Here is a 27,300-nt window from a genome sequence, read left to right as displayed (position 1 = left end):
TTGCAAACAGAAAACCCGAGGACAACTCTAATTATTTAAAAATTGAATGTAATTAATGCTTCTTACTTTTTATTATTATTATTCAATTATTTCAATTTTGTTATATAATTCATAAATTGAAGAAGTATAAACTTGATAAGCGTAAACAATACTAAGAGAATTAATTCCTTAAACGCAACAATTGGTTTTCTTTAATATCATTTTCTTAGTTTTAAGATTATAATTCTTTAACCTAGTTAACTTAATAATCAGTGCATAATATTTTTAGACAGTCTGTAGTATCTTCTTTGAATCAAAATCCGTACTTACTTTGTAAAATGTACATGATTCTTAACCCAATAAATAATATTTATACTAATAAATGGAGATCTGGTTTTTTTGTCCGGTTATACTGTGAAAACTACTGAACCGATCGGAGAAGGTTTTAGCATATGATATGGTAGTGATTACTTATCCGAAACCTATATTTTTTTGACAGAAATAATGAATTTTTATTGCAACTAAATTTATGCTATTCGATTGTTATTTGTTTAAAATAAATTTTTTAGTTCTATTGATTATGTTTTATATACTAGGCAGATTTCTTCACTTATGAGACCTGCAATTTTTTCAACTGAAACTTTCAATGCTCATTACAATTTTTTTTTTTTTCATATCAATTATTATTCATTTTTGTAAGAAAGGCACGGGAATGTTATAATGATTGCACATTAAAAGTTACAATGAATATTAACTAGAATAATTTCATGGATAAAAAGTGCATGCCAATTCGATAGAATTGGGAATCTGTGCAAGTCAAAACAATGCTCTAATTAAATTTCAAGTCTAGATATAAAAATACAATTCTATAAAGCGCTCAGCAGAGCGGGCGAGTAACAGCTAGTATATTTCTGGATTCTATCAACCCTTTCTCATAATTTTTACGATTTACTTTTATAAACATTTTTCCCGTTAGTAAAAACAAAAGACAAACATTTTCTTCCAATTACTTTTTTTTTTTTTTTTTAATCGAAATGGACGTAAAGGGATTATGTTAAATCTTTTCCTTACATTCAGCTAAAGACCTACTCACACCTTCCTGCGCCTCCACCTACACCCTTCCGCGATTCTACATACAGGCTATGATTGAAAAAGATTTCCATCTATACCTTCACATCACGAAATCTAGAGAACCATAGACCTTAAAAACTTAAAATTTGATAGGAATATTACTTTTGCCATGTAGAGGTCAGCTAAGAACAGATTTTACGGAATTCCTCCCCAAAAAAGATTGCGGAGGCGTTAACAATGAAAAATTCCCGTTTTTAAACTATAGCTCCTGTAGGTTAGAAAATTGGTAGGAATCTTCTACATATAATGTAATAATGATCTAAAAGCATTTTTTACGACAACTCACCTCCAAAAAGGATGGCGAAGGTGGGTGTTAGAATGTTAAATTTCAATTTCCAAACTGTAACTTCTTGTTACTATCTAGTTACTATACAGTAGATGCTGCCTGGTAGAAAACTTTTTTTTTATTCCATTTTATTTTCAATTGTTTTATAAATACTTAGATCGATTCTGTAAATAATTTCATTCAAGGAGTAGGCAGACTTTTTCTTATTAACTGAAAGAAAAATTTCCAACTGGACTTATTTCACAAAGAAATCGCTCTAAAAATTTCTAGGTAATACAACGAACCTGAAGCTGGAAGAAATTAAGATGAGTAAATTAGAAGAGGTCGAAAAATTTAAACTGATTTGGAGCAAAATGATCTGCATTTGAACTTATTCATCTATATTTGAACTTTTAAAAATTTGCTTACAAATTTTACTTTTTTTACGAAATATTCAGAAAATGAGTTTTGAATTTAAAAAATTAAAACTTTTTGATTATGCTGTTAATATAAATTAAATAAATAAAAATTATATCATCAGTTTTGTTATAGTATACATTCACAAGTAACTCAAAATTTTTTTCATGAGTGGTGGCACGGCGGGCGTGGATCGCGATAATCACGATACATTTTGCCGTAGCAAGGAAACATTGTCTTACGGTCACTATACGTATTGACAAATGTACGGTACACTTGAATCCCAGTAATCAAGATCTGAAGTTCCGTGAAAATAATGAAATGGTTTTCTACTCATCAAGGAACTACGTTCACGATCCACTGGATAGCTACTTTTTTCCGAGCATTTAAGGATTTTCCGTTTTAACGAAACAATTTACTGTTTTCCAACAAGATACACGTATACTTCATTCAAGAATTTCTTTCCTTGGGATTAAGATATGCAGTACCATTCATTCAAGATATTAACGACTTCCAAAAACTCCAGTAAAAATTAAAAATTCTTAGATTTCTACTACTTTTTAGAGGAAAAAGAATAGATACGAACAGTTATTATTTAGCACAGTATAGCCAGTTATATTGGAAATAAACCAGGTTTTTATAGCTGGCACACGAATGATGTCTCATGGTAATGGTAATATAATGGTTACTATGCCAAAATGAATCATTCGTGTGGTAATAGAGGAAACAGTCCGGTGTTCCACATCGCTTACCATTATTTAAGAACATGAAGCCTTTTTTACTTTCAATAGACTAATGACTACTGTGTTCAATCGTATCCGTTCTTGCCTATTTTTTCAGTGTATATCAATATAAAAAACAGTCCTAAATACATTTCAGAGGATGTAGAAATGAAAAATTTATTTTTTTAAGTTTTTCTTACAATTTTGATTTAAAAAAATTATTTTTAAACCAAAAAAATAAAATTTCTACAAGAAAGTAAAGTTATTTTAAGTTTCTCAATACTGTACTTTTATTATTTAGAAGATAATATACTTGTAATCGAAGATATAGATCTCTCAAACCGAGATGATGAAATTCAAGACAAGAAATTCTTGAAGTAAGACAAATAGTTGTCTTCAAAATAAGTTTCTTGGATCAAATTTTTTTCTATCTAATCAAAATAATTTTTCTATCAATAGATACCTTTCTATTTTATTTTATAATCATTATTCGATGAAAAATATAAATGCTAATTATAAATTATAATCGACAATACATATTAAAAACATAAAAAGACCAAAGAAGTTCTCGTATGAAGTTAACATCTAAAGGTTTATACCAATGCTATCGATAACAGTTTCGCTTGTTGATCATATTAAGAAAAAAACCGGAGCTTTTTTACAAAAGAGCACTTTTACATGCGAGTATCGTCTTCATTGGCTTTAGTCTAGCAACCCTACAAAGGTGGTCGCAAGCTTTAATACATAGTTTATGTGTTATGACTTATTAAATCTGTTACAAACTATATTTCAAGAGGTTTAAGTACGCAGACTGCTTTGTTTCGCTTATGTGATGATATACGCATGTGAGTTGATGAACACTGAATCACTATAGTTGTATTCTATGGCTTCATCAAAGTTTTCGATAGTGTTGATCATCTGCTGCTATTATTAAAACTTAAGCAATGTAACATTTCGCCTAGTGTTTTAAAATAGTTTTATTTATTCGTATCTCAGAAACAGGCGACCATTGAGAAAAATCGAAGAAAGACAGTCTTCCTGGAAGTATATCAAAAATGGTGTTCCATAGAGTAATGTTCTCGGTCCACTATTATATGCTATATTTGTAACTAAGCTAGGAAAACTTGACTGTAAACATATCTTTTATGCTGATGATTTAGTGATTTATCTGACTTTGAGTCGAACTATTGCGTATCAATGCTACTATTGTAAAAGTTGAGAAATTATGCTTTAATAACTTATTCAAAATAAATCCGAGCAAAAAAAAAAAACCTGCATGGTAGTCCTCAGCAGGTTAAAAATGTAATATGTTTAAGTTCTTCGAAAATATTGGTGAATGGAGAACCTATTGAGTATGTTATACATTTGTAAAATACCTTAGTGTAATCATTCATAGCTAAATTTGTCAATAAAGACAAATTTGGGAACTGGATAAATAAAGGATGAAGGGAAAGGGGGGGACCTTGCTCAGTGAGAATTTTTCAGTAACCGAAAAAATAATTCGGGTAGTTTAGACCGGGATTTGAACCCAGACCATTTCGTTACGCACCAAAGGTCCTACCAGTTAAGCTATCCAAGACACTTTCTGTAACTACTATTCAGTCACTTAATAAGACCCACCGAGTAATAAACACCACCGTCCATCTTACGGTAAAGAGTTAAAATGCCCTTTCTTGGCATGAACAGGTTATATCTGTTAGTCAGCTAGCTATGAATTGTCTATCTCGGCTTATAATGAACAGTAAGTTGCTAAATACTGCAATGGGAAAAATAATAGTTTGTGCGCTTATTTTGCTAATCTTTAGTGCGGCTTATAAAAATATTTATGGTGGTTACAACAAAAGCTCCGAAGGAAACTTAATGCTTGCATTAGGTTTATATATAATGTGCCACGGTTTGAGCAAATAACTCTTTATAGGCGTAAGCTTAGTTGGTTGCCATTGCAATACAGGCAGGAATTTTTAATAATGTGCGTAGTGTGTATATAATTACTGCACAGTAATTTTCGTATTTTATTATCGATTAAAGACCGAGCTGTACGATAGAATAATGTGTTCTGTCGACCTATATACAGGACAGTTACTCTTGAAAATTTGTTTATACATACTGGAATTAAATTGTGGAATTAACTTATGAACCTTCGAATATTGTTGCTTTAAAAACGTAAGACGACTTTAAAACATCCGGTTATAATTTGTGTTTCGATAAAGATACTTATATTGCTTAAATTCAACACCTTTATAATTTTATATTAAATCTATAGTTACATAATTGTACGACGTGATTCACTATGAATGTATGTTATTTTATACCGTACAGTCTTTGGGAAAAACTTGTTCAAAAGCTGATAATTAAATAAATAAAAAGCTTGTTGTTTCATTTTTAAAGAGGAATAGAAATTAATTTATTGTTGATTTATGAATAATTCGTAATTATGTAAGTGTTTTATAATAAAATAAAAATTAAAGCACAAAGTACGAGTATTAATAAAAATAAAATTTCGACTAAAAACAATTTAATAACAAAACAAAACTATGAAATCGCAAATAATCATTTTAATGAATAAATTTATCTAAATTTCTGGTCAACAATTAAACTTAGTTTATTCATTCAAACCTTTACAATATGGCGGGTCCATAAATATTTTTTTTTCACTTGCGTGTGTTATATACATCACACACACGGTATCACCAAAAAATTTGATAAATTTATTGCATCTCGACCATATAATGTCAACTGCAAGATTTATTATTTTTTATACCGTAAAAAATGAAAAGAAAAAAGTTTTTGTCAGAAACATAAATAGTTTATCCGATAAAATAAAAAATATGAGTAACGCGAAACAGCGAGTGAGCCCTTGCACTTAAATATCGTAAAAACAAATTCAAAGAGGGTAAATTAGCCAACAAACAAAATTCGATATCATCTATTTAAATCTTCAGAGCTTAAAACAATTTTTTTTTTACGTATGTCTCTCGCAAGTAATGATAAATTTTCACATTACGTTGAGTGTGCTTTCATGTAAAAAAAAATAAAAAATAAAATTTTACGTTTAAATTCCACAATATACGATTGTATCAGCGAGAACATCTATACACACGAATAGATGCATTTTTTTTTATTTTTATTTATTTTACTAAATAAGGATTTCCTAACGTGTTAAAATCCACGTGACAAACTTTTATCTAGGCGCGTCCGACTACCGGATGTCGCGCATAAAACGCCCACACAGGTGAAAAATGACCTGAAGGCTGGTACCGACACGACTGGGACGCTAGATAAAATTTATCGACTCTACAATAGAAGACATAACCGAGTTTGGCCATTTTTGCTCCCCAGTGAATCTGGATATATGGTCATATGCATCCAATGCATGCTTTTTCCAAATTATTTCGATATATGTACGTTCAAAATATAGATAAATAAAAAAAACGTAGAAATATTGTGATTGATGCATAAAGTTTTTAAAATTCTCAATAATATTCAACGATTATCAAGTTACGTCAATTTCATTATTCATGAGGAGTGAAAAAAGATTTCTTCGCAAAAAGCTTGAAGAATGGATTTCCAATTGACACTTTAAGATAAGTTTAAATTTTCTAAAAATTAGTATAAGTGATTGACACGTTAGAAGAAAAATTATTCGGAGTATAAGCTACAAAGTTTTCAAGAACATTACGCAGTTTTGCTGCTTATTACGGATGAATTTATCAAGATTAATTGCTACTCTCAGATAGTAAAAGAGTCTGTTATTTTAAATTCAATTAGCTTCGACGATCATTAATTATAATTAATAATTCATGACATGACATTTTGATTAAACTTATATATTAATTAATTTCATCGTGCCCAGTTAAATCACTAATAAATGTCCTTTTACATACAATTTCGTTAAAATAGATGAAGAAACGATTTATTGAATTTTCAAAAACTTTTTAACTTTGGCAAGTTATAAAGTTGAAACTATTGTCATTTTTTTTTTTTTTGTTGAGTAGAATTTAATTAATTGTAATATTTAAAAGCTGATTTTTCATCATCAATATTTAATTTTAAAACACGAATAATCTTCTAAGCTTTTTAGATTTCATGGTACACTCAATAAAAAATTTTTAAATATTTAAACCATCATATTGAGCATAATTATTTATGAGTGGAGAAATATGTTATCAATCATCATTTTAGATAGAAATTAGTTTTTATTAGTTTGTGGGTATTCGTATCACTCAATTATAATTTGAGCTATAAATAATACTTATTAATAATTAATATACCCTGCAGGACATCCCAGGAACTTCCCGCTATGTACAAAACGCCAGAAGTAATTATCTATTCTGAAGTTTTGCGCTATTTGAGTTCAATAACAAAACTTTTATTATTTTTCGAGATACTCGAGCTCGAAATCCTAGTGGTTGTTAAAACATATTTTTTTGAAAAAATTTAATTGTAATATCTTTCGAAGAATAAATAGTTTTTGATGGGACTTGCAACATCCGACGAAGTTTTTCAAGTACAAAAGATTATTTTGTCATATTAACTGCGAAAGTTGGATTTTCGAGCAACATGCTGAGAACATAGTTCAATTGACCCCTTCCTCACCTAATAAAACACTATTCTTTAAATTTTCGAACTGCAATTACTTTAGAATGAATCAACCGATTTTTACGCGGTTTGCAGCATTCGACGCAGTTTTTTTAATCTTATGATTTATTTTTTAACACAAATTGATCAGACCAAAAATTTTGAAGAAATTTGAAAAAACTCACTTTTTCCGAATTTTTTCGCCAACGATAACTCACGAACAAATCGACCGATTTTGACTGGCCCGGCAGCAATCGACACCATCCTAATAATCGTCGGAGAAGCTTTCTAGGACCATAAAACGTCGATATCTGATGAAAACGTGATTTTTGAAAAGCGGAGTAAAACTAATAACTTCCCGACTTTCTTAGCGGGAACTTGATAAAAGTTGGTAATTCTAACAATCCTTGGTTTATAACCAATAATTGTTCAACGCAAACATACAAATTAAATTTTAACAATATAATAAAGTTCTATCTAAATTTCAATAATAGCATAGAGTTTCGTAAGTGTTCGTGGTTCCTATGTGGTCTTATACCTTCCTACTTTTCCAAGCTGTATAATTTTCCAACAATAATTTTTTTCCAAGTACGTAGATAATTTCGCTTTATTGTACGTTAGGGATGTTGACGATTATTGCTCGCCTCATTCTATATATTTAAAATTATAATTATAACTATATTTTCTCACTGCGAAATGGAGATGTTAATTTATATTATCATATCATATCGTTACCTTGATTGTAAAAGGTTGTAATCCAAGAACATTTATTTATTGTAATTTTTTTTAGAGAAATCCGGACAAAGTAAAACGGAAGGAATAATTCCTTTAGACCCATCACTTTTATTTCTAATACCTAAAAAAAAATCCAATTCTTAGGCCCTTGGGTAATAAGACTTTTCCCTTTGACTAATTATTTTTCATTTTTTTTTTTTTTTTTCGTAATGTTTTATTGTAGCCAAATGCTTTCCCTGCATCGGTTAAAATTAAAATGACCAAATTGCTTAAATTTTTCTAACAATGTGTTTTTGTGAATTTTTTTATTTCTCGACACGTTAAGACTGAACAATTTTGTGGTTTTCAAATGCCTCTATCACAACCAGATATCATACAATAACACTATAGATAGACATACATCGAGAAACCACTTCAATTCATCCATCTTATGTTTTCTAAATAATCATGTTATGCTGATTCTTTAAAAAAAATTTTACGTGGACGTCCGGATGTCTATACGCTGATTTTTTTACGTAGCCTCGATAATTCCTTAACTATTTAAAAATTTTATTAAAATTTACTGACACACATGTACAAAACAAAAGAACTTTTCTCATTAGTCTCACGTAAAAACTATCGGACGATTGAATCCAATTAAAAGCAGATTAAGCAATTACATCAGTATGAAGCAATAAGTATGTGAAATTTTCAATGAGTGCTAAGTTTAATCCCTACAATAAAAATGCATGAGAATTTTATGTTAGTCAATAGTCAAACTTAAAAAAAAACCGAACACAATTCATCAGTCGTTAAAATCAAGGCGCGCGCGTAGGGCGCTATTCAAATTACTGGTATACGTTGTTGTATAGTCACCAAATTGGCTACAATACATTTATTTGGTTCTTTCCATTTGCTCGTTGGAACGTGGTAGGGCGTTCAACTCATAGCAAATAGATAAAGGCGGGATAAAGATTTGAATTTAAATAATTATAAATGAGTAACTTGTTTTGTGAAAGAAATACTCTGATTGATTAAAATTTAATTTTAGATTGCTTTGCACGCAAATCTGTTCTTTTATTTATCAATGAGTTACAACATGAGTACCAACAACAATTTGAGCAAAAGAAATGTATTCACGTAGCGTACTTGAGTCTTGCTTTCCAATGAGTGTCTGTGGTCCCTGCAACTCTGGTTCTCGGCTAACATCTCTTCTTGGTATGACAAAATAGAACTATGCTGAAATGACGTCACGACGACCCTTGACATTCCCAGGTCATGTGAAACTCACATGGATGTCTGGTTTTTATGACCTAGTCTTAGGTACTCGAGGAGTTCTTTTTTTTAGCAAACTTGAGAGATTTTGTCTATAAATATTAATAAACGAAGATCTCTGGATTTTCTTAGTTTTGTATAAAGTATTCCAAAACGCTTGATATCTTATTTTAAGTGACCATTACAATGTGCCATAAAATTTTATCTCAGGTTATTGTTTATTATTAAAAATCTGGAATTTTCTAACATCTCAATGAGTTTTTCCCAATCTTTTTTAGGGTAATTTTACATGGTTTTTGCTGATATTTCCTACTTTTAGAGATCATATAAATTATTTCATTGTGTTTTCTGATTTTCCCGCTCGCGTAAAATTCCTATTACTATGATTGTTTCCTGATTTTAGCTACAGAAAGCGTTGCGATCAGCCCCACGGATACACAACGACGTATAAAATCCAGGAAAGAGTATATCATGACACATATATGCGCCAATCAGTACTGCCTAGCATTTAAAATATCTATATCCTGACTTGTTATGACCAACAGGATCACTAGATTTTATGTAAACTACACGAACATATGACGCGAAAAATGCGCGCCAATAATTAGAAAAACCAAAAAATACCCGGGCGAGAAAAAAATCATTATTTTGACTTAAAATTTAAGTCAAAATATTCTCATGGGTGACTGAAAATAGCTTAACAAGTAGAGCTGGTTAAAAGTATAGATGATACAAAGAGAATAACAACTCTTTCAGGTACGTAAAAGAAGTGTGCAAATAATTTTCAGTTCGAAACTCTACAAATATTTTCCGAGTAAACGTGGCTCTCCTTTACTCAATCAATAATCTTCAAAATGACAGCAATTGCAAAGTTTCAAAATTTGCAAAAATTGTCTGTTTTACTGATTCTTGGTGTAATGAATATTGAATTTGATAACTTATTAAATTTCTGTAAACTGTATCTCAAAGCTTATTGAATAGACTGTTATTCACTTATCCACATATTTGAAGAAAATTAAAAATTTTGTACTTTTACGGTCCATTTTATGGAATTTTACTTTTGCATTCGTTTTTACATTTTTTACATTTTATTATATAAATTTATACATCTATATTTTCTCAACTGCTATGCATTAGTGTTTATATTGTTAGTGTTGTGATGTTATCTGAATAAAAAATCTACTTCAATTTCAGCTGCCAAATGGCACTTTTTTTTCTCAGTGTACATACTTTTAATGGCATAACAGTATCAATATTCTTTATGATTCTCCTAAATCAAAATAATGTTGAAAATGCTCACAAATATTGTAGTGTCTAAGCTATACGATTAGGTCTACCCGATATATTAAACATATTAATGATGACAGTAAATAAAGTTGTAGATAAACACATAAATATTTAGGACGAAAACTTACCTGGCCTACGATATCAAATTCATGTTTACCAGCTATCGCAGCTGCAGCCTCCGGTCCATCGGGTACGTGAATAGCGAAGTGATTATGGTAGATAACTCGAGGTCGTACAATTTTGGTCTCTGCGGGCCTACTGGTATCAAGCTCACGATTTGCCTTAACAATAGCAGCGAGCAACAGAAGCCCCAGGATCGCCACTTCAGAACTCATTCTACTGGAAAATCCTTTATCGTTGCTATTCTCTACAACCACTTGGTAACAGCCTTGGACACACGCTAAGATTCGAGCTAGGCTGAAGCTTTACTATTTTCGCTTTTACAAACTGAGGATCGTCTGCACGTGACTAGATTTTATAGGATCTTTGAGTCATCCGGTTAGAAATTGATTTACGCAATGCCTGTTTATTTTTGTTCTTTATATCTTTGACGCGAAGATTGTTTCCGATTCTCTCTTTGTGTTTACTTTGATACGTTTGATTTCGATTGGGAATATTTTCATTTAAGCTACACTGAGATTTTTCCTTTCTTGAAATTTTTATCTGAAACATAAAAGAAATAATCCTATCAATTTATTATTTTTAGTTTTAAAATATTCTTCATTGAATAATTCATTTGAATAAATTGTTAAACAGAAAAAAAACAACGGTAATTTAAATAATACACAGATAAAATTATTTTCTATAGAATGATGTTTTCAAAAAAAAAAAAAAAAAAAAACACTTATCACGGTTTGATTTGAATTGACTGTTATACCGTAGTTGTTATAACTAATTTCAATGTTGAATATTGAAAAATATCCTCATTAAAAATAAATATTTTTCGGCATATAGAGAAATACAAATTTTTTGACTTCAAAGTTTTTTTTCTGACTTAAACTTATAACATTATAAATAAACAAAATTGTTCTTGAGTCAACAATCAATAATTCTTGAAATAAAATAAAATCCTATAATAAAATTGAGATGAAATATATGTGGCATCAATTTATTCGTGGTGTGATCGGTCGAATATATCATAAGCATGAAAATATATGCAAAGTCTATAGTCAGGCGCGTGCTTGCGTCCCGACTAGAAATTATTTTGGGATTACCCAGGGTATATATCTAGATCTGATTGGGTCCCGAAGAGGCATGTCCAAGGGGGAAATCCCTATAAGGGCCTAATTAGCCCCCAATTGGGCAGTCCCAACGTAAAAATTATAATTTTTTATTAAAATTTTCCCAATAGGGTCCTGTGTGGAACCTAAACGGAAAATCTCAATGTAAAATTAAAAATTTTTATGAAGTTTTTCCCAATAGGGTCCTTAGGGTGATTCAAAAAAAAAGAATATTTTTTTTTTCGTTTGGTACTCTGAAAAATAGGTTCCTAGACACCTCTAAGAAAGCCTCTCCAAGCATGAGTTCTTAATTGTAACGGGAAGGTCCTCCTTCTTACAGTTTTCTATTTTTTCTTATTATCAGATAGAAAAATTTATATCTCGCTTCCAACTACTTGAAAAAATATCTTGTTCCTTAGATTTTGTAGGAAATTGAATGCTCTACAAAAAAGGTCTCTTACGATTTTTTTCGTAAACCCAACCGTTTAAAAGATATTAACGGTTAAAGTTTGATTATTTTTGGGAAAATTTTTTATTTCTTATGAATTTTATAACTCAATGAAAAAAATCATTATGAATGATGAAACTTATAGTTTTGTAGGAAATTTACTGCTCTATAAAATGGTCTCTTATGATTTTTCGATCAAGTTGAGCGTTTACGAGATATTCATCGTCAAACATCAATGCATATCAATTTTTCTAGTTTTTGATCAATAATTCGAAAAATTTCAATTTATTCTGTGAGTTTCAAGGAAATTTAGACAAATTTGAGTTTCTATGAATAGAAATATGTTATGAACTATTTTTTTAATTAGTTTTTTTAGTCTTGGACATGTTTGATTACATTAAAACAAAAAATTCGTGCATTTTTTTAAATATATAATTCAATTTAGTGTGTTTCACATGTGTTTCACTTTTTTATCGAAGAATTTATTTATTTAATTATCAACTGCCATATAATTTTCAATATTTTCAACATAACGGTACACTTTTACTGTAAATAATTTCCTCTATTGCAGTTTGGGTAGTTTTTTCGATGTTCTTTGATAATTTGCAATAAGTATTGGAATTGCTCTTCATTTTTTGTCAAGCATTGATTATACTCACTAACTAATGCAACAGCTCGTTCTGCTGAATCATTAACAACTTTCAATTGGTTAAAGTATTCTTTATTTTCAATGTAACTGTCATTAGTAGGCCACGATTCAATATCTTTATCAAGGAAGTCATATGGTAAATCAAAGATTTTAAAGAGATTTAAAGACTTTTTAGAAACAAAGTCACTCAGACTTTTTGCGTTAATGAATTCAAATCGTTTTTATCAATTATAAATTTTTAGCTTTAGAATCTGTACCGTTACGAGTATTAACAGCTCCAACAATATTTTTTTACTTCCAATGAAACGGTATCGTCAAATAATGATAAAATGGCAAGTTCATCACTTAAATACCATAAATGCAAAATCATTTTTTCACAAGTTGCTGAAGAAATCAATGAATTGATATTTTTGTACTCGAATAAATTTTTCAAAAACTGCAAGTCATGATTAGCAGCAGTTGTTGCAGAAGTTGATGAAAACCAAGCTTTTAAATACAGTGTAATATAATATACAAATTTGCCGAAGACCGTCCAATTCTTTATTAGAAAGTTTAAATTCATTTCTGAATAGAAACATTTTTAAACTGTAAATTGCCTTCGCCAACCACCTAGCATGATGAATTGCACCAGGACGTTTGAAAAAAATTTCTTCTTGAGGCATTTCTCCAAGGAAAATCAACGACAATTCCAACAATTCTTTATAGTCATCTCGGGGTTGTAGTAACTATCAAAAACAATTAAAAATTTGTCAGAAACAAGAAAATTTTTTTTTCTTAAAATCGCAGTTAAATCATACCTGTAAGGATTGTGCAATTAAACTAGATATTTCATTTTTTTATCCAAAATGATATCAGCAACAACAGTATCTTCAATTCCAGATTTATAATTAGTTTTATTTATTTCATCCCATGATTTTTAAATCTTCCGAACATTGGTACGTTTGGCCCAGATGACACAGGCCAATATACTTCAAATGCACTTCTCAATATGATCTCAAAAATGTGTGGTGACGACATGGTAACTAGATTAACTCTCTTCCCAAAGTCTTTTCAATTGCCTTACATGTACCGTTATGAATTCCTGTATAAAGAAAATAGATAACTATCGTTAAATTTAATATTTTCAACAAATTGTAGATTATATTTAAAATCCAAATGAGTAAATAATTCTCAATAATTTCAAAAGTGAAATTCAGTAAGCAATAAAAATTAAACTAGAACGTTAATAATTAAATATTTTTTAGATTAAATTATCATTGATAAGTTACCTGTATTAACTGCCGTCGTGTCAAAACACATCGCCTTAACATAATTAGTAATACCCCATTCACTCAATGTCGATAAAATGGCTGATGTTTGATTGTCTGCCGTCCCAGAATTCATTTTTGGAACCCCAAGTAATTGTTCGGTACCAAATGCAGTTAAAATAACTGGTAGCCGTTCCACAGATTTTGATCCAACAAGGTCATTCAGCATTTTTCCGTCCCAATGCACAACGTATTTATCGTGTGTCTTAAAGTTGTCATTAAGTCCTTTAGCAATGTCTTCTCTTTGAAGCATACGAGCTCGTTGAATTGAACTATAACTGAGCGTTGTATCTTCAATTTTAATACCTACTGCTAGTAAAACCGGAGTAATAATAAACATCGCATTTCTACTGCTGACATTAGCTCGGTCGAGTCCAAAAATGACTTCAGGAGTTAAGACATCAAGTTTTGCTCGTTTTGTCGGAATTGGAGGTTCATACTCTGAATCAGATCCAAAATTTGTAACTCCACTTAATGTATACGTAGAGAACGACTCTGATTTTTCACTTGGAACAATCGCATGACTGGTAGACGGTTGATCTAAGTCTGGAATAAGATCTGTTTTATAAATTAAACGAAGAAAATGTATAGAATTTATTCATTTTGATGACAAATAATTAAGAAAGGACTCCAAAAATTGTCTAGTCAAATGTCATCTAGTCATCTATGAAAAGTTACACTACTACCTGACTTTATAATAATTAAATATCTCAGATACTTACTACTCTCATCTATTCCCATCATAGTTGTGGTTAAGTTTGATACAGGTACATTATTAGAAAGAATCTCTTTATGGGTACCGAATTTTTGATCCAAATACAACTTTCTAATATTATCATCAAGCACTTTTAAGGATTTTTCGCTCACAATGTCGAATAATTGTTCAAGATCAGTCTGAAATTTCATTTCCTTTTGGTTTTGCGCTGAATTCTTTTTATCGAAATTTTTTTGTAATTTTAACCATTGACTGTGATAGCGAAGAAATTTTTGACTGCATTAGGAGCTCCACTAGTTGGAATCTAATTTTTTCTCCATAGTTCAATAACTTGGTCAACTGAATTTTTAGTACTTTGTTTGATTGAATACTTTAAAATTTTAAGTTGGTAGAAAAACACACGCATAACCTCTTTCACTTTTGGTAACTTACGTTCCGAAATTCTTTGTAGAGGTATTCCGATAAAACGTATTTCTTTATTCATTGTAGGTTAATTGATGATAAATAAATTTATGTGATGATTATAAGACTTATTTAAAATGAATTATTTTATTACGTATTCAAGATGATCAGTTTTAGGAACACTGAAAATACGGTATTAAATGGGTAGATACTGAAGATAGTTGAGAGTAAAAAACATAGATGGCGTTAGTTTCAGAAGACAAACAGAAGAAGAAATGGAATTCAAAACAAAAATCCCCTCGAACGAAAATTTTATGTATATTTTGTGAAAAACAAATTAAAAATACGCACTGAACAAATTTCATAATAATAAATGACAACGCGATTAAGATTTTAAATTATTAAAGATAAAATTAAAAAAATATTATTAGAATAAAAACTTTCAAATGAATTTTTGAACAGAAAACATCTATAGGAGTTGCTTTTATGATAAAAACTCAAATTTGTCTAAATTTCCTTGAAACTCACAGAATAAATTGAAATTTTTCGAATTATTGATCAAAAACTAGAAAAATTGATATGCATTGATGTTTGACGATGAATATCTCGTAAACGCTCAACTTGATCGAAAAATCATAAGAGACCATTTTTATAGAGCAGTAAATTTCCTACAAAACTATGAGTTTCATCATTCATAATGATTTTTTTCATTGAGTTATAAAATTCATAAGAAATAAAAAATTTTCCCAAAAATAATCAAACTTTAACCGTTAATATCTTTTAAACGGTTGGGTTTACGAAAAAATCGTAAGAGACCTTTTTTGTAGAGCATTCAATTTCCTACAAAATCTAAGGAACAAGATATTTTTTCAAGTAGTTGGAAGCGAGATATAAATTTTTCTATCTGATAATAAGAAAAAATAGAAAACTGTAAGAAGGAGGACCTTCCCGTTACAATTAAGAACTCATGCTTGGAGAGGCTTTCTTAGAGGTGTCTAGGAACCTATTTTTCAGAGTACCAAACGAAAAAAAAAATATTCTTTTTTTTTGAATCACCCTAAGGGTCCTGGGTGGAACTTAAGAGGGATAACCCAACGAAAAATAAAAATAAAATTGCTAAGTTCTCCCAAGTGAGACCTGTATGGGACCGAAGATGATTTTCTCAACGTAATGTAAATATTGCATCGATGGGTTTTCCTAACTGGGCTCGTAGTAGAACCCAATTAAGTTAACCCAAACTGTGAGTAGATACATGAAGAAATAATCTTTAAATTTAGGCAGTAGTTTATTTATATAAAAAATTAATCGCCCAAAGATGTGTGAGCTTATATTATTAGAATATATTTGTCATGAATTAATTAGAAATAAAAATAAAAATTATTTGTTAAGAATTCCAACAAAATTAATTCCCTTGCTTCAAGAAATACATATCTAGATCCAAAAAAATTTATTTAAGTCAAAAAAATCTTGTTTTAAGAAAATTTTGCCTCTTGCTACAAAAAATTTAGTTCTTGATAGAAGTAAATTTTCATTAATATTTTTATTGATTAACATGTCAAATGGGAAGATTTTTTTCTCAGCTGAATTAGGTGGCGCTGTTTCCCTAAGGTATCTAAAAATCTTGATCAACGATAAAAATTTTTTGTATCAAGTATTTATGATGATTTGAATTAATAAAAAATTACTTCCACCAAGAATAGAATTTCGAGAAAAAATTTTACTTCGAGCAACAAGCTTCGGTCTTCTTTTTGGTACCCAAAAATTTTCTTGAGCCAAGAATTTTGTTCTCCAGTCAAGAAATTTTTCTTTCTGTGCTGATTAAATCCAAATACTGAGTTTTTAGACTGAAATACATTTTAATGTTGCTGAAACAAAATTCATACTCCAAATTTTTTTTCTCAGTATGAAAAGAAATTTTAATTGAAAACAAATTTTCATTATCGGTATTTTTCATAATTAAATTTTTATCCATATAAAAAAATTTTTTAAATAATATGCATTTCAACAAAATTTTAATCTTGAAAGTAAAAGTTCTTTATGTTAGCATAACGAGGATCCCAAATCAAATCGGACAGTTTTAAGGAATTTTATTTTTGATTCTTTCAATTTTTTTGGATTTTTCAGTCAAGTTTTTTTTTTTTATTTTAAAATTTTCTATTTAATTTATACAAAAATTGTATTTTCACGCCAGAAAAGTGAATAAATAAAAAAAACAATTTGTAAAAGCTTGAGCATAGCATGAATAATATGTCAGTTAACCGATTGAATTAATCAACATTCCTGCTTGGACCAGCGGTAACGTGAACGATTAAGGACCCTAAGGACGCAAGTTCGAGCCCAACTCTCGACAAGGATTTTTCCGACCAATGATTTCGTTTCAATTCAAATTAAATAGACTAATGAGTAACATAACATGCGTATCTATTCCTATATTATTTTTAATCTTTTCGAAGATCATAATATTTTTTCTTTAAAAATTTGGATTGGGTTCTGATGGGGGTTTCCCTTTTGGGGCCTGAGAGGAATTGCCCAATGAGGGGGGCCACATAGGACTTTGCGTGACATCCCTATTTGGGGTCCCTATTAGGCAGCCCAATGAGGACCCAATAGGTCTTACATTAAAATTTCTAGTCGGGGTACGCAAAGTTAAATTCTAGTTGTTCTTTATTGAAGAGAATCGTTTTTGAATAAAGAATTCACTTATATCGATCAAAGATAAAATAGTCTTGAATTCAAGACAAGAATTTCTTGAAGTAAGACAACTATTTTTCTTCAAAATAATTTTCTTGGATCAATTTCTTGAATATTTTTCTTCAATGGAGATAGTTTTTTTATCAGTGTATAAATTTACTCCAAAATCAATGCAGTTATTTTATTATGTATCAAGTGTACACTATGCTTTGACGCCGAAAGCAAACTATATCTTTTAAACACTATAAGACGTAAAAAAAGTGATAACAAAAAATTAATTCGTTTACGGCCTTAAAAATCGTATACACTTCATGTGTGTTAAAGCAACACAGGGTTCACGGTGAAGTTTTAATTTATCCTTAATTTACTTGAAATGTTTCAAATAATAAGCTATATTCTATTGTGTATCATATTTGCTATGCTATTAGATGTTTCTCTCCATTATGATGAACACTTTTTCTGTATAATATAAAAAAAAAAAATTTTTTTTTTTCTTTAATGTCATTAATGTAAAGTCAAATAATATTGATCGATACATCAAACAATTTTCGTAAAGGATTTACATCGAATGTAGAAGAGACTTTTAAATTTTGTATTAATATTTATTTTAATACACCACTTTTTATTGTATTCTCATTCTTTTATGAATAGAACAAAATACTATTCCATTAATACTAATGGGTGTCTAATTCTCTACTCCCACCAGTCTCTGATTTTGTTCGTCCACAATTATGAAAAATGTAAGGAAAAAGAAAATTAAATTGTCAGACATTATTACTTGTTAATTGTGGTTGAGATTTTGAGTTAAAGATTTTTAATTAATTGATTGCGTATATTTTGGTTGTTATTTCTGCCAAATTTTTTAGAGCTATATTTCTATTTATTTATCCTTTTATTCATTTTCACTCCAAAAAAAAATTGCTTTTGTATCTACATTAGCGACATTAAACACTGTAGCTGAATTGAAATAATTAAGCGATCTAGAAGTATTGAGTGGACATCCACTGATGTATGCTTCAATATTATCTATTTTTATAAAATAGGAATATGAATTTATCATTTATTTTCTCATTCAATTCGTTTTTACCGTACTTATGCATTTTACTTTACGTGCTAACTGTTTGAAAGTTTGTGTAATCGAAACCAAATTGTCTTGAAAACTTATATGAAGTTTGAAATTCATTACAAGTAAAGTTAAGTGATTGAAGTAAATGCTTCGATCGACGGAATGGGAAAACATATATAGTTTCCAATTACCAAAGTGTAAAACTGTTGTAGTAGACAAAAGAAATTTCAATTACGAAGTAACCATAAAAGTTAACTATTATTCAAACAACAGGTTGATATTATAACTTTTACTTTGCAATATGTAACACATATTCACAAAAACGCATTCAAAATGTAAGAAACTTTTGATATGTAGATTGTAAAAGCGTAAGTAGATGGATACTAGGTTTTTTGGTGGTACTAAACGTATAGAGAAATTAATAAAAATTAAAAATTAAAAAAAAAAAAAACGCTTTTTACTGCAACTTTTGAGGTAAAAAGGATCAAATAACCCGAGTCGAAATTTAAAAGTCTTTAAAACACACTAAGTTTATACAAAGCTTTTATTTTTATATTGTTTGTTTCTTATTGAGAATATATCAACTGAAAAAACAAACGAATTAATGTTTAATTGAAAATCAGTTGATAAATAATTCAGAATTTGTCAATAATTACTAAATTTAATTATTTTAATTCACATTTATTGATATGATATTACTTGGTTCATTTAATTTGAACGTTAAAAAAGTTTCAGTATTAATCCAATAATTATTATGTGGCAACTAATATAGAGAGCTATGTGTGGTTTTACAGTAAAAGCTGTTCAATGTAACAAATATACTTGTTCTATTCCGACTATACATTGAACGTTTTCATTTACATTTTTCGCTTAAAATGACCACGCTTACCAACACTGAGTATTTTTATTAATTTGTGCATTTTCATATATTTTTTGCTTTATAATGTTATTCTATGAAAAATATTTCGAATTGAAATATAAAGTGTACGAAAAAGAAAAATAATACAAAAGCATGTAATAATTATGTGAAGTATAATTGCGGAGAGTTTTTTAACGGCGAAACTTGAGAAAGATTACAAAACAACAAAAAAAGGTCTAACATTGATAAAGAAGTGGTTTTATTCTTTTACGAATACTATAAAATATAATATATTATGCATACATGTACTGTAACTTTTTGAAATAAAACAATACGGAAAGTCTGATTTCAAATTTTTCTAAAAATGTTCAAAGTTCACCCGTTGACGTCTACTCGACAATGCTTAACAAAAAAATTAGGTAACAGTTAAAATACTCTTGTTTTTTATCAAATTAAATGGTCTTTGATTCCTTATTGGTCAATTTTTAAATTTCTAGTACACTAATTTGAGGACTCAAATAAGCTATCTACAACATTGCGGAATAAATGTTGGTTAAGACGTTATTCAATTAAGACGTTAGTCCACTGACTTTACTCTTACCCGTTGTAGAAACTAACTGGCTAGTGGAATTTTATTGTTCCATTTTTTCTAAAAAAATCCGTAGATTACGAAAATAATAATAAAAAAAGTCAACTCCCCCGCGTTTTTTAAATAAATAATGAAATTACACGAGAGTCGCTGAGACACCGTGTATTTTCATCAAATAACTTATATATATTACCGTAAAGCCCGATTAATATCGGTATTGTATTAAAGGGCAAAGATTCTGAATTAGAAATCACAAAAATAAACCTTTTGCAGTTTATCATGTTCGCGAAAAAAATTAATGAAAAAAAAAAAAGTTAATTGTATACGTTTAATCATGCAGTCAGTAACAAAGCAACAGTAACTGAGATTGGTGGCACGCGCGAGCGTGCTAAATTACGATGTAGCTAAATGACCGCCGGTAATACAGTCTCCTATTCTTTTCAACTTCCCGCTAAGAAAATAGAAAATTTTCAAAAAAATAGAGAAGTTATTGGTTTCACTCCTTCGAGTTTTCATCAGATCTCCACGTTTTGATGCCTTAAGAAGCTTCCCTGACCGTTTCCGCGATGATTCCGCGATGACGTCAGTCGGTCCATTCATTCAAAAGTAATTGGGATTCGAAAATTCAAAAAAGAGTGTTGTGTTAAACTTACATCAGACTTTTAAGCTCGGAAAGCTCAAAATGATACGGAAATTATATTTTTAAGCTCAAAGATCTCAAAAAAGTAATATGAATTTTTGAGCGCTTAGGTAACAATTTGGCGGGAAGTTGCAGGGGTGGCCTTAGAATCAACCGTTTTCCTAATTTTTTTTCTTTTTATTCTATAAAAATCTCCGAATTTACTATCAACGAAAAAAGAAATTCTGATCGAATTTTCATAGATGTTTCTTTCGCTCTTGACTGTTGTTTACATACACGAGTAATCTCTTCAACTTATCACTTTATACCCACGACATTTTTCCGATCCAGCTCCTCTTCTATAAACTTTTTTTGTAAACATTGAATATTCTTAAAAATAGTAGAATCAAATAAGAGGGGAGGAATAAATAGAAAGTAAAATCAAAGATTCTATTGCGTGTCCGACAGCAATTCCAATCAAACTTTAAATCGAGCATTATTCATACCTTTCGCGTTCTTTCTTAACTTTAATTTAACTATACTAACTCTTTCATTTCTTCTTCTTCTTCTTCTTCTTCTTTAGTTTTTCTCTTTCTATCATTCTTTCTTTTACAGGCTACTACTACTTCTACTGTTAACCATGAGAAAACCTGATATAAAATTCCCACTGCAAAGTTTTTCTGCTTACAAAGAAAAGAAAAATTTAAAAGATCGATCTTGGTGAAAATACACAGCAGAAAACCACCGAAAGTTGAATAAGAATTGTAAATAAACTTTTGACTTTTAGAACGATACAGCTCACTAGTATACTCTAGTAATAGTAATAATAATAATAGTAATAGTAGTAGTAGTAGTAGTAGTAGTAGTATTACTAGTAGTAGAAGTAGTAGTAGTAGTAGTAGAAGTAGTGGTAGTATAGTTTAAGAAAATAAAAAAAGGTTGAAAGAGTAAAAATAGTGTGTAAGAAAGAACGAGAAAGGAGATGCTGTTTGAAAACACTAAAGAAAAGCCAAAGGGGCATGAATAGAACTGCAAAACTTCTAATCGACTGGGAAGAAACGATTGAGTGAACATTCTTGTGAGAACACAAGCAATCACCATTTAAAACTACTACTTAATCCTAAAAAAAAATTTACTATGTCAAGATTTAAGTTAATTTTGTTTGTTACTAAGCCTTGTTTAGTTCTTTTAATTATGGATACTTTTTTTTTCACCAGCTTGTTTATTAGTTACTGTAAAAATTACAAACGGATATACCGACCAGTGGAAAAATTTTTTAATTGGCCTGATATGTCCATACAGTTGGAATCTCCTAAATGACACATCGAGCTCGAATCGATGGTTTAAAAATTAAACTATTCGTCATACTAAAATTGTATCTCAATAGTTCTATAATTTCAGAATTACGGTAATTTAAAAATTGTATCACTGTGGTATCAATTTAATATCAATTTTTTAACTTCTTGTAAAGGAAACGTCCCTCATGCGTCTGTATAATAATACAGAACGTTTAAGGTTGTACACTACTTTCAATGTATCGAAATTACATTTCTTTCCTACTTATTATCGCTTTATCCTACCTCAATATCGTTTTATATACAATAATTCTGATATTATTGATCCAAGAAAATTATTTTGAAAACAACCGGTTCTCTGACTTCACGAATTATTTATCCAGAACCTTGTCATCTTAACTAAAAATTTATAAATACATATATTTAAAAAGAGTAAGAGAAGAAAGAATCAAAACTTGAATTTGTAAATGATTCTACATATCTTTGATCCATTAGGATATATTATATAATCAGTGCTCTCTAAATAAAAAAAAAATAAATGAGTAGAAGTGAGTGTTTACTTTTACTTTTATAAGAATAAGTTAATATATAGTTATTAAACCGCATACGTTCAACACACGATGAGTATCTTTAATATATTAGAAAATTTATCGATAAAAAGTTGATATTACATCATCACATTTTTTTTTATATTATGCATGACAACATCAAAAGTGACTTTGAGTTCGGGACTTTGTAACTTTTTAACTACTACAGATATGTTCATATTTTATTTTATAAATTTTTTTAGTTCTCATTAAAACTTTGTTTTCGAGATTTCATTTTATTTTATCAATTTCCACGGACATAAATAAAATAAAAATTCAAAAGTGTCGGAATGACAACTAGAGTTTTAATAATATAGATTCATAAGACAATACAACGTATAAAAACATATTAAAATAATTCGTATGGTATTATAATTTGTAAAATATTAATTAAATAAAATCTATTGTATATGCAACACAATAAAATATATTGCACTAATAAAAATAACTCCGGACACCCATGAGGTAGAAATAATTATAATGAGACAATACAATCGAAAATATACGCAATAATGAAATATAAACTTTAAGGGGGATAGCCACTGTAAAATTTCGGAAAAAAAATTTTTTTTTTTTTTTCATTAAACTGAAGTTTATATATTCAAAATTATGTATTTCAAATTTTATAGAAAAATTCCGAATAGTTTTCGAGTTATAGTCATTTTTATAAGAGCGCGTCGATTGACCGTTTTACGCGCGGCGCTTCGACGAAAACGTCGCTTGCTCGCTCCGTCTTTGATTCGTACGGGTTGGCGATTGTTTTCCCTCACGATTGTCAACCGTTACAATTATTTGACTTTTAACGTATATTTTTTCTTATTGTTGAGATACTGTACCTCATAGTTTAGTTGTTTTGTATGAATACACACTCGTTCTTTAATTTATTGAGTTTCTTAGTGTACTCGTTATTGTTTACTTACTTATTTTTTTAAATCTTCTGATCTTTTTTTTTTGTTTATTTAACAAAAAAATTTGTTAAATAATGGATCGTAAACAAAGTAAAGTTATTAAAAACGAAAGAAAACTGCCAAACGACAGGAAAAAATTTAATCGACCGCTCAACAGATATGAAACTGAAAAAATACTGGCTCTCAACGACGTGATAGTGCTTCCAAGAGGAAATTATCACAAAAATCTGATTGTACAATTGATTCGAGTATTAGCTACAAAATTATAAATTTTTTTCGATATTTAATTTACTAAGTGGCTGTGTATCGTGTAAAAAGTGTGGTGGTGATGTAAACTTTACTGAGACAAGTATTCGAGGATTAGGTTTTAAACTAGTTGTGAATTGCAAAAATGTGATCCAGTTTTGATAAATTCATGTCCACTCATCAAGAATGCGTATGAAATTAATCGCCGTTTCATCTTTGCAATGCGGATAATTAGTATTGGGTTATCTGGAGCTGAAAGATTTTGTGCTTTCATGGATTTACCACGACCAATGTTCCATAGCTTTTACGATCGTCTGGTCACACAAATCAGAAATGCAGCTAGAAACTGTTGTGATTTAGTGTTGAAAAAAGCTGCTAAAGAAGAAATCCAAGAAACCTGCAAGCATTTAAAATCCAATGACATTCCTGGAATTTCTGTCTCCGGTGACGGTAGTTGGAAGAAAAGAGGGTTTAAATCTTCATTTGGTATATCTTCTCTAATTGGTTACTTCACTGGCAAAATCGTAGATGTAAGTATGAAATCCAGTTATTGTAAGATGTGTGCGCTAATGAGCTCAAAAAAGGAACAGCTGAATACGATCAATTTATGCAAGACCATGCTCTAGACTGTCCAATAAACCATGAAAATTCTTCTGGACAAATGGAGGTAGATGGAATAAAAGAGATGTTTATGCGATCAGAGTTATTACATAACGTTAAGTATGTAAACTATATAGGTGATGGTGACACTAAAACGTATAAAAATATTTGTGATGCTAAACCGTATGGGGACATGGTGAAGATAAAAAAAAGGAATGTATTAATCACGTGCAAAAACGAATGGGCAGTCGACTAAGGGCTTTGAAGAAGCAACGAACTAACAAGAAGACAAAAACAGGAAAAGAAGAAAATACACAGAAAAGTTTAGGTGGGAAAGGTCGATTAACGGACAAAGCAATTAATGAATTTACAAAGTATTATGGTTTAGCAATCAGACGTCATTCTAATGATGTTGATGAGATGTATAATGCTATTTGGCAAACATTTTATCACAAGTTTTCATCACCCGAAGATCCGCAGCATTTTCTTTGTCCTGAAGGTGCAAATTCGTGGTGTCAATTTCAAAAAGCTGTGGCAACAAATACTTTGGACTCATTAGTTGAAAACCACCACTTCCTGCAGATATTGCGGAAGCTTTAATACCGATTTATGAAGATCTATCGAATCCAGAGTTATTGGAACGATGTGTCGGTGGGTTTACACAAAATAATAATGAAAGCTTCAATGCATTAGTGTGGCAGCTCGCCCCAAAAACAAATTCTTCTTGTTCCCTTATTGTTGAAATAGCTTTATATATTTCAACAATTACATTCAATGATGGGGCTCTAGCAACTCTGAAGATATTAGAGAATCTCGATGTTAAAGTAGGACCAACACTCTACTCATACTGCGCTGAGCGCGACGCTACTCGGGTTAAAGCTGCTGAAAGCCGCATGGAAACGGCCAGTAAAAAAATAAAAAAGTCAAGGTCAATACTAAAGATAAGGAGGAAGAACCCTCATATGGCCCAGGACTTGATAGTTTGATGTGAGTATGAATATTTTGTGAAAGACTAGATTTTAAAGTTGCGAGAATCTTCTTAAAACTTTACTCGCGTTTTTCTCAAAACGACTTTTTTCAAACTTTCCGGTACTGTAACTTTCGTAAATATGAACCGATTCTCAATTTTTTTGTTTCCCCGTATTCGTCTACTTAGTGGCTATCGTCGCACGTAGGGGATTTTGAAAATTTTAATTTTTAAGATTTTTAAGGCTGTTTGAGTCCAAAAAATGAGGAAAAAGACGAAAAAATTTTCAATATGGCGCCATTTTTTCTCAAATCAAAATTTTCAAAATCCCCTACGTGCGACGATAGCGACATTCCTATAGATTAAAATGCCGTTTGGTTTTTTTGTTTCAGATAATCCGTTTTTGAGTTACAGTACCGGCAATGGAGGGGGAAATTTTTTTGGTGCTCTACAAAAATGTTTATAACTTTGTGATAACAAAATATTTTTGAATAAAAATTTAGGAGAATTATCCTCAACATATACTTTATAAAACAAAAAAACCCGATCCCCAAATTCCTTTATTATCCTAGTAAAAAAAATTCCCGAAAATTGCCTATTTTTTCCAGCGTCACAGTGGCTATCCCCCTTAACATAATTTTCAATTTGTTCAATAAATTCCCATTACTTTAATGAAAATAAGCAATATAAAAAAATCTGAAAAACGGTTGACCTGGCAGGCCATCCCTGGAACTTCCAGCTTTATTAAAACTCGTAAATTTTCCAATTAAATGATTTTCTAGCACTTCGAGCTCCAAAATTCAAAAAATACATAAAAAAAATTATTTTTATTTCCATGTCAGGATAACACACGGCCGGATATCTCGACGGGAATAGTCAGAATGCCTTCCTGAGACCTTAAAACGTGAAGATCCGATGAAAACTCCTTTCGAAAATCGGACTGAAATCAATAACTTCCCTTTATTGGAAAATTTTCAATTTTCTTAGCGGGAAGTTAAAATTATTATTCTAAATGAAAACATTATTTTTATACCTAATCTATTATGTAATTAAAAGTTAATGAAAATTTTATTATTTTTCAGTCTTCTGTAAAGGTTATTGAAATTGAGAGTCGAAAGTCTTTTAGTGAAAACAGCGCGCGCACAAAAGACACACACACACACACACACACACACACACACACACACACACACACACACACACACACACACACACACACACACACACACACACACACACACACACACACACACACACACACACACACACACACACACACACACACACACACACACACACACACACACACACACACACACACACACACACACACACACACACACACACACACACACACACACACACACACACACACACACACACACACACACACACACACACACACACACACACACACACACACACACACACACACACACACACACACACACACACACACACACACATACGTCAAACAAGCTGTTCTGCTAATATTGATAATCATGTCAGCGTTAAATTAAATTAATATACAGTCGGCATGAGAGCTTGTTGTACGGGAAATATATTTAGCTTGTTAAATACACAATTGGATCAAAATATATTATTTTAATAAAGTCCTATTACATATAATATTATTCACTGTGATTCAATGATTTTTCTATATTTATTAAAAACGTCAATTTTGTTTGTTATTCAAAATATCGTTTATGATTTCTGATACAATACTAGAATTTGACTATAATAATAAACGACAATATTTATAAG

The 27,300-nt window shown here is 30.1% G+C and overlaps 2 protein-coding genes and 1 long non-coding RNA gene across 4 annotated transcripts in view; 1 reads left to right on the top strand and 2 right to left on the bottom strand.

Annotated features, from left to right (window-relative positions):
* Fur2 (furin-like protease 2) overlaps positions 1-27,300 on the bottom strand; it is a 314,333-nt gene that overhangs the window by 281,143 nt on the left and 5,890 nt on the right. For both annotated transcript variants that reach the window (XM_074250907.1, XM_074250908.1), the window contains exon 2: positions 10,497-11,031. In XM_074250907.1, coding sequence (XP_074107008.1) covers positions 10,497-10,703 — 207 coding nt within the window. In that variant the 5' untranslated portion in view covers positions 10,704-11,031. The remainder of the gene's footprint in view (positions 1-10,496; positions 11,032-27,300) is intronic.
* On the bottom strand, positions 13,690-15,505 carry LOC141532531 (uncharacterized). The gene is made up of 3 exons (XM_074250912.1): positions 14,715-15,505; positions 13,954-14,550; positions 13,690-13,766 (listed from the first exon to the last, which is right to left on the bottom strand). The coding sequence occupies exons 1-3, from the start codon at positions 14,896-14,898 to the stop codon at positions 13,708-13,710; spliced, it is 840 nt and encodes a 279-aa protein (XP_074107013.1). The 5' UTR covers positions 14,899-15,505; the 3' UTR covers positions 13,690-13,707.
* On the top strand, positions 24,723-26,047 carry LOC141532547 (uncharacterized). Its single transcript, XR_012480109.1, has 2 exons — positions 24,723-25,556; positions 25,929-26,047. It is a non-coding gene; the product is annotated as an uncharacterized LOC141532547 (long non-coding RNA).

The sequence above is a fragment of the Cotesia typhae genome, unplaced genomic scaffold (assembly GCF_013202065.1).
Source record: "Cotesia typhae breed Kobodo isofemale line unplaced genomic scaffold, CoteBio_Ctyphae contig_65, whole genome shotgun sequence".
In the NCBI taxonomy this organism is placed as follows: Eukaryota; Metazoa; Arthropoda; class Insecta; order Hymenoptera; family Braconidae; genus Cotesia; species Cotesia typhae.
This window is presented reverse-complemented; position numbering and strand designations above follow the sequence as displayed.

Excerpts from the sequence above, each read along its gene's own strand:
- LOC141532531 (XM_074250912.1), bottom strand. The coding sequence starts at position 14,898 with ATGAAATTTCAGACTGATCTTGAACAATTATTCGACATTGTGAGCGAA. Across the intron at positions 14,551-14,714 it reads GATGGGAATAGATGAGAGTA|ATCTTATTCCAGACTTAGAT; the intron begins GTAAGTATCTGA and ends TTTATAAAACAG. Across the intron at positions 13,767-13,953 it reads CACGACGGCAGTTAATACAG|GAATTCATAACGGTACATGT; the intron begins GTAACTTATCAA and ends TTCTTTATACAG.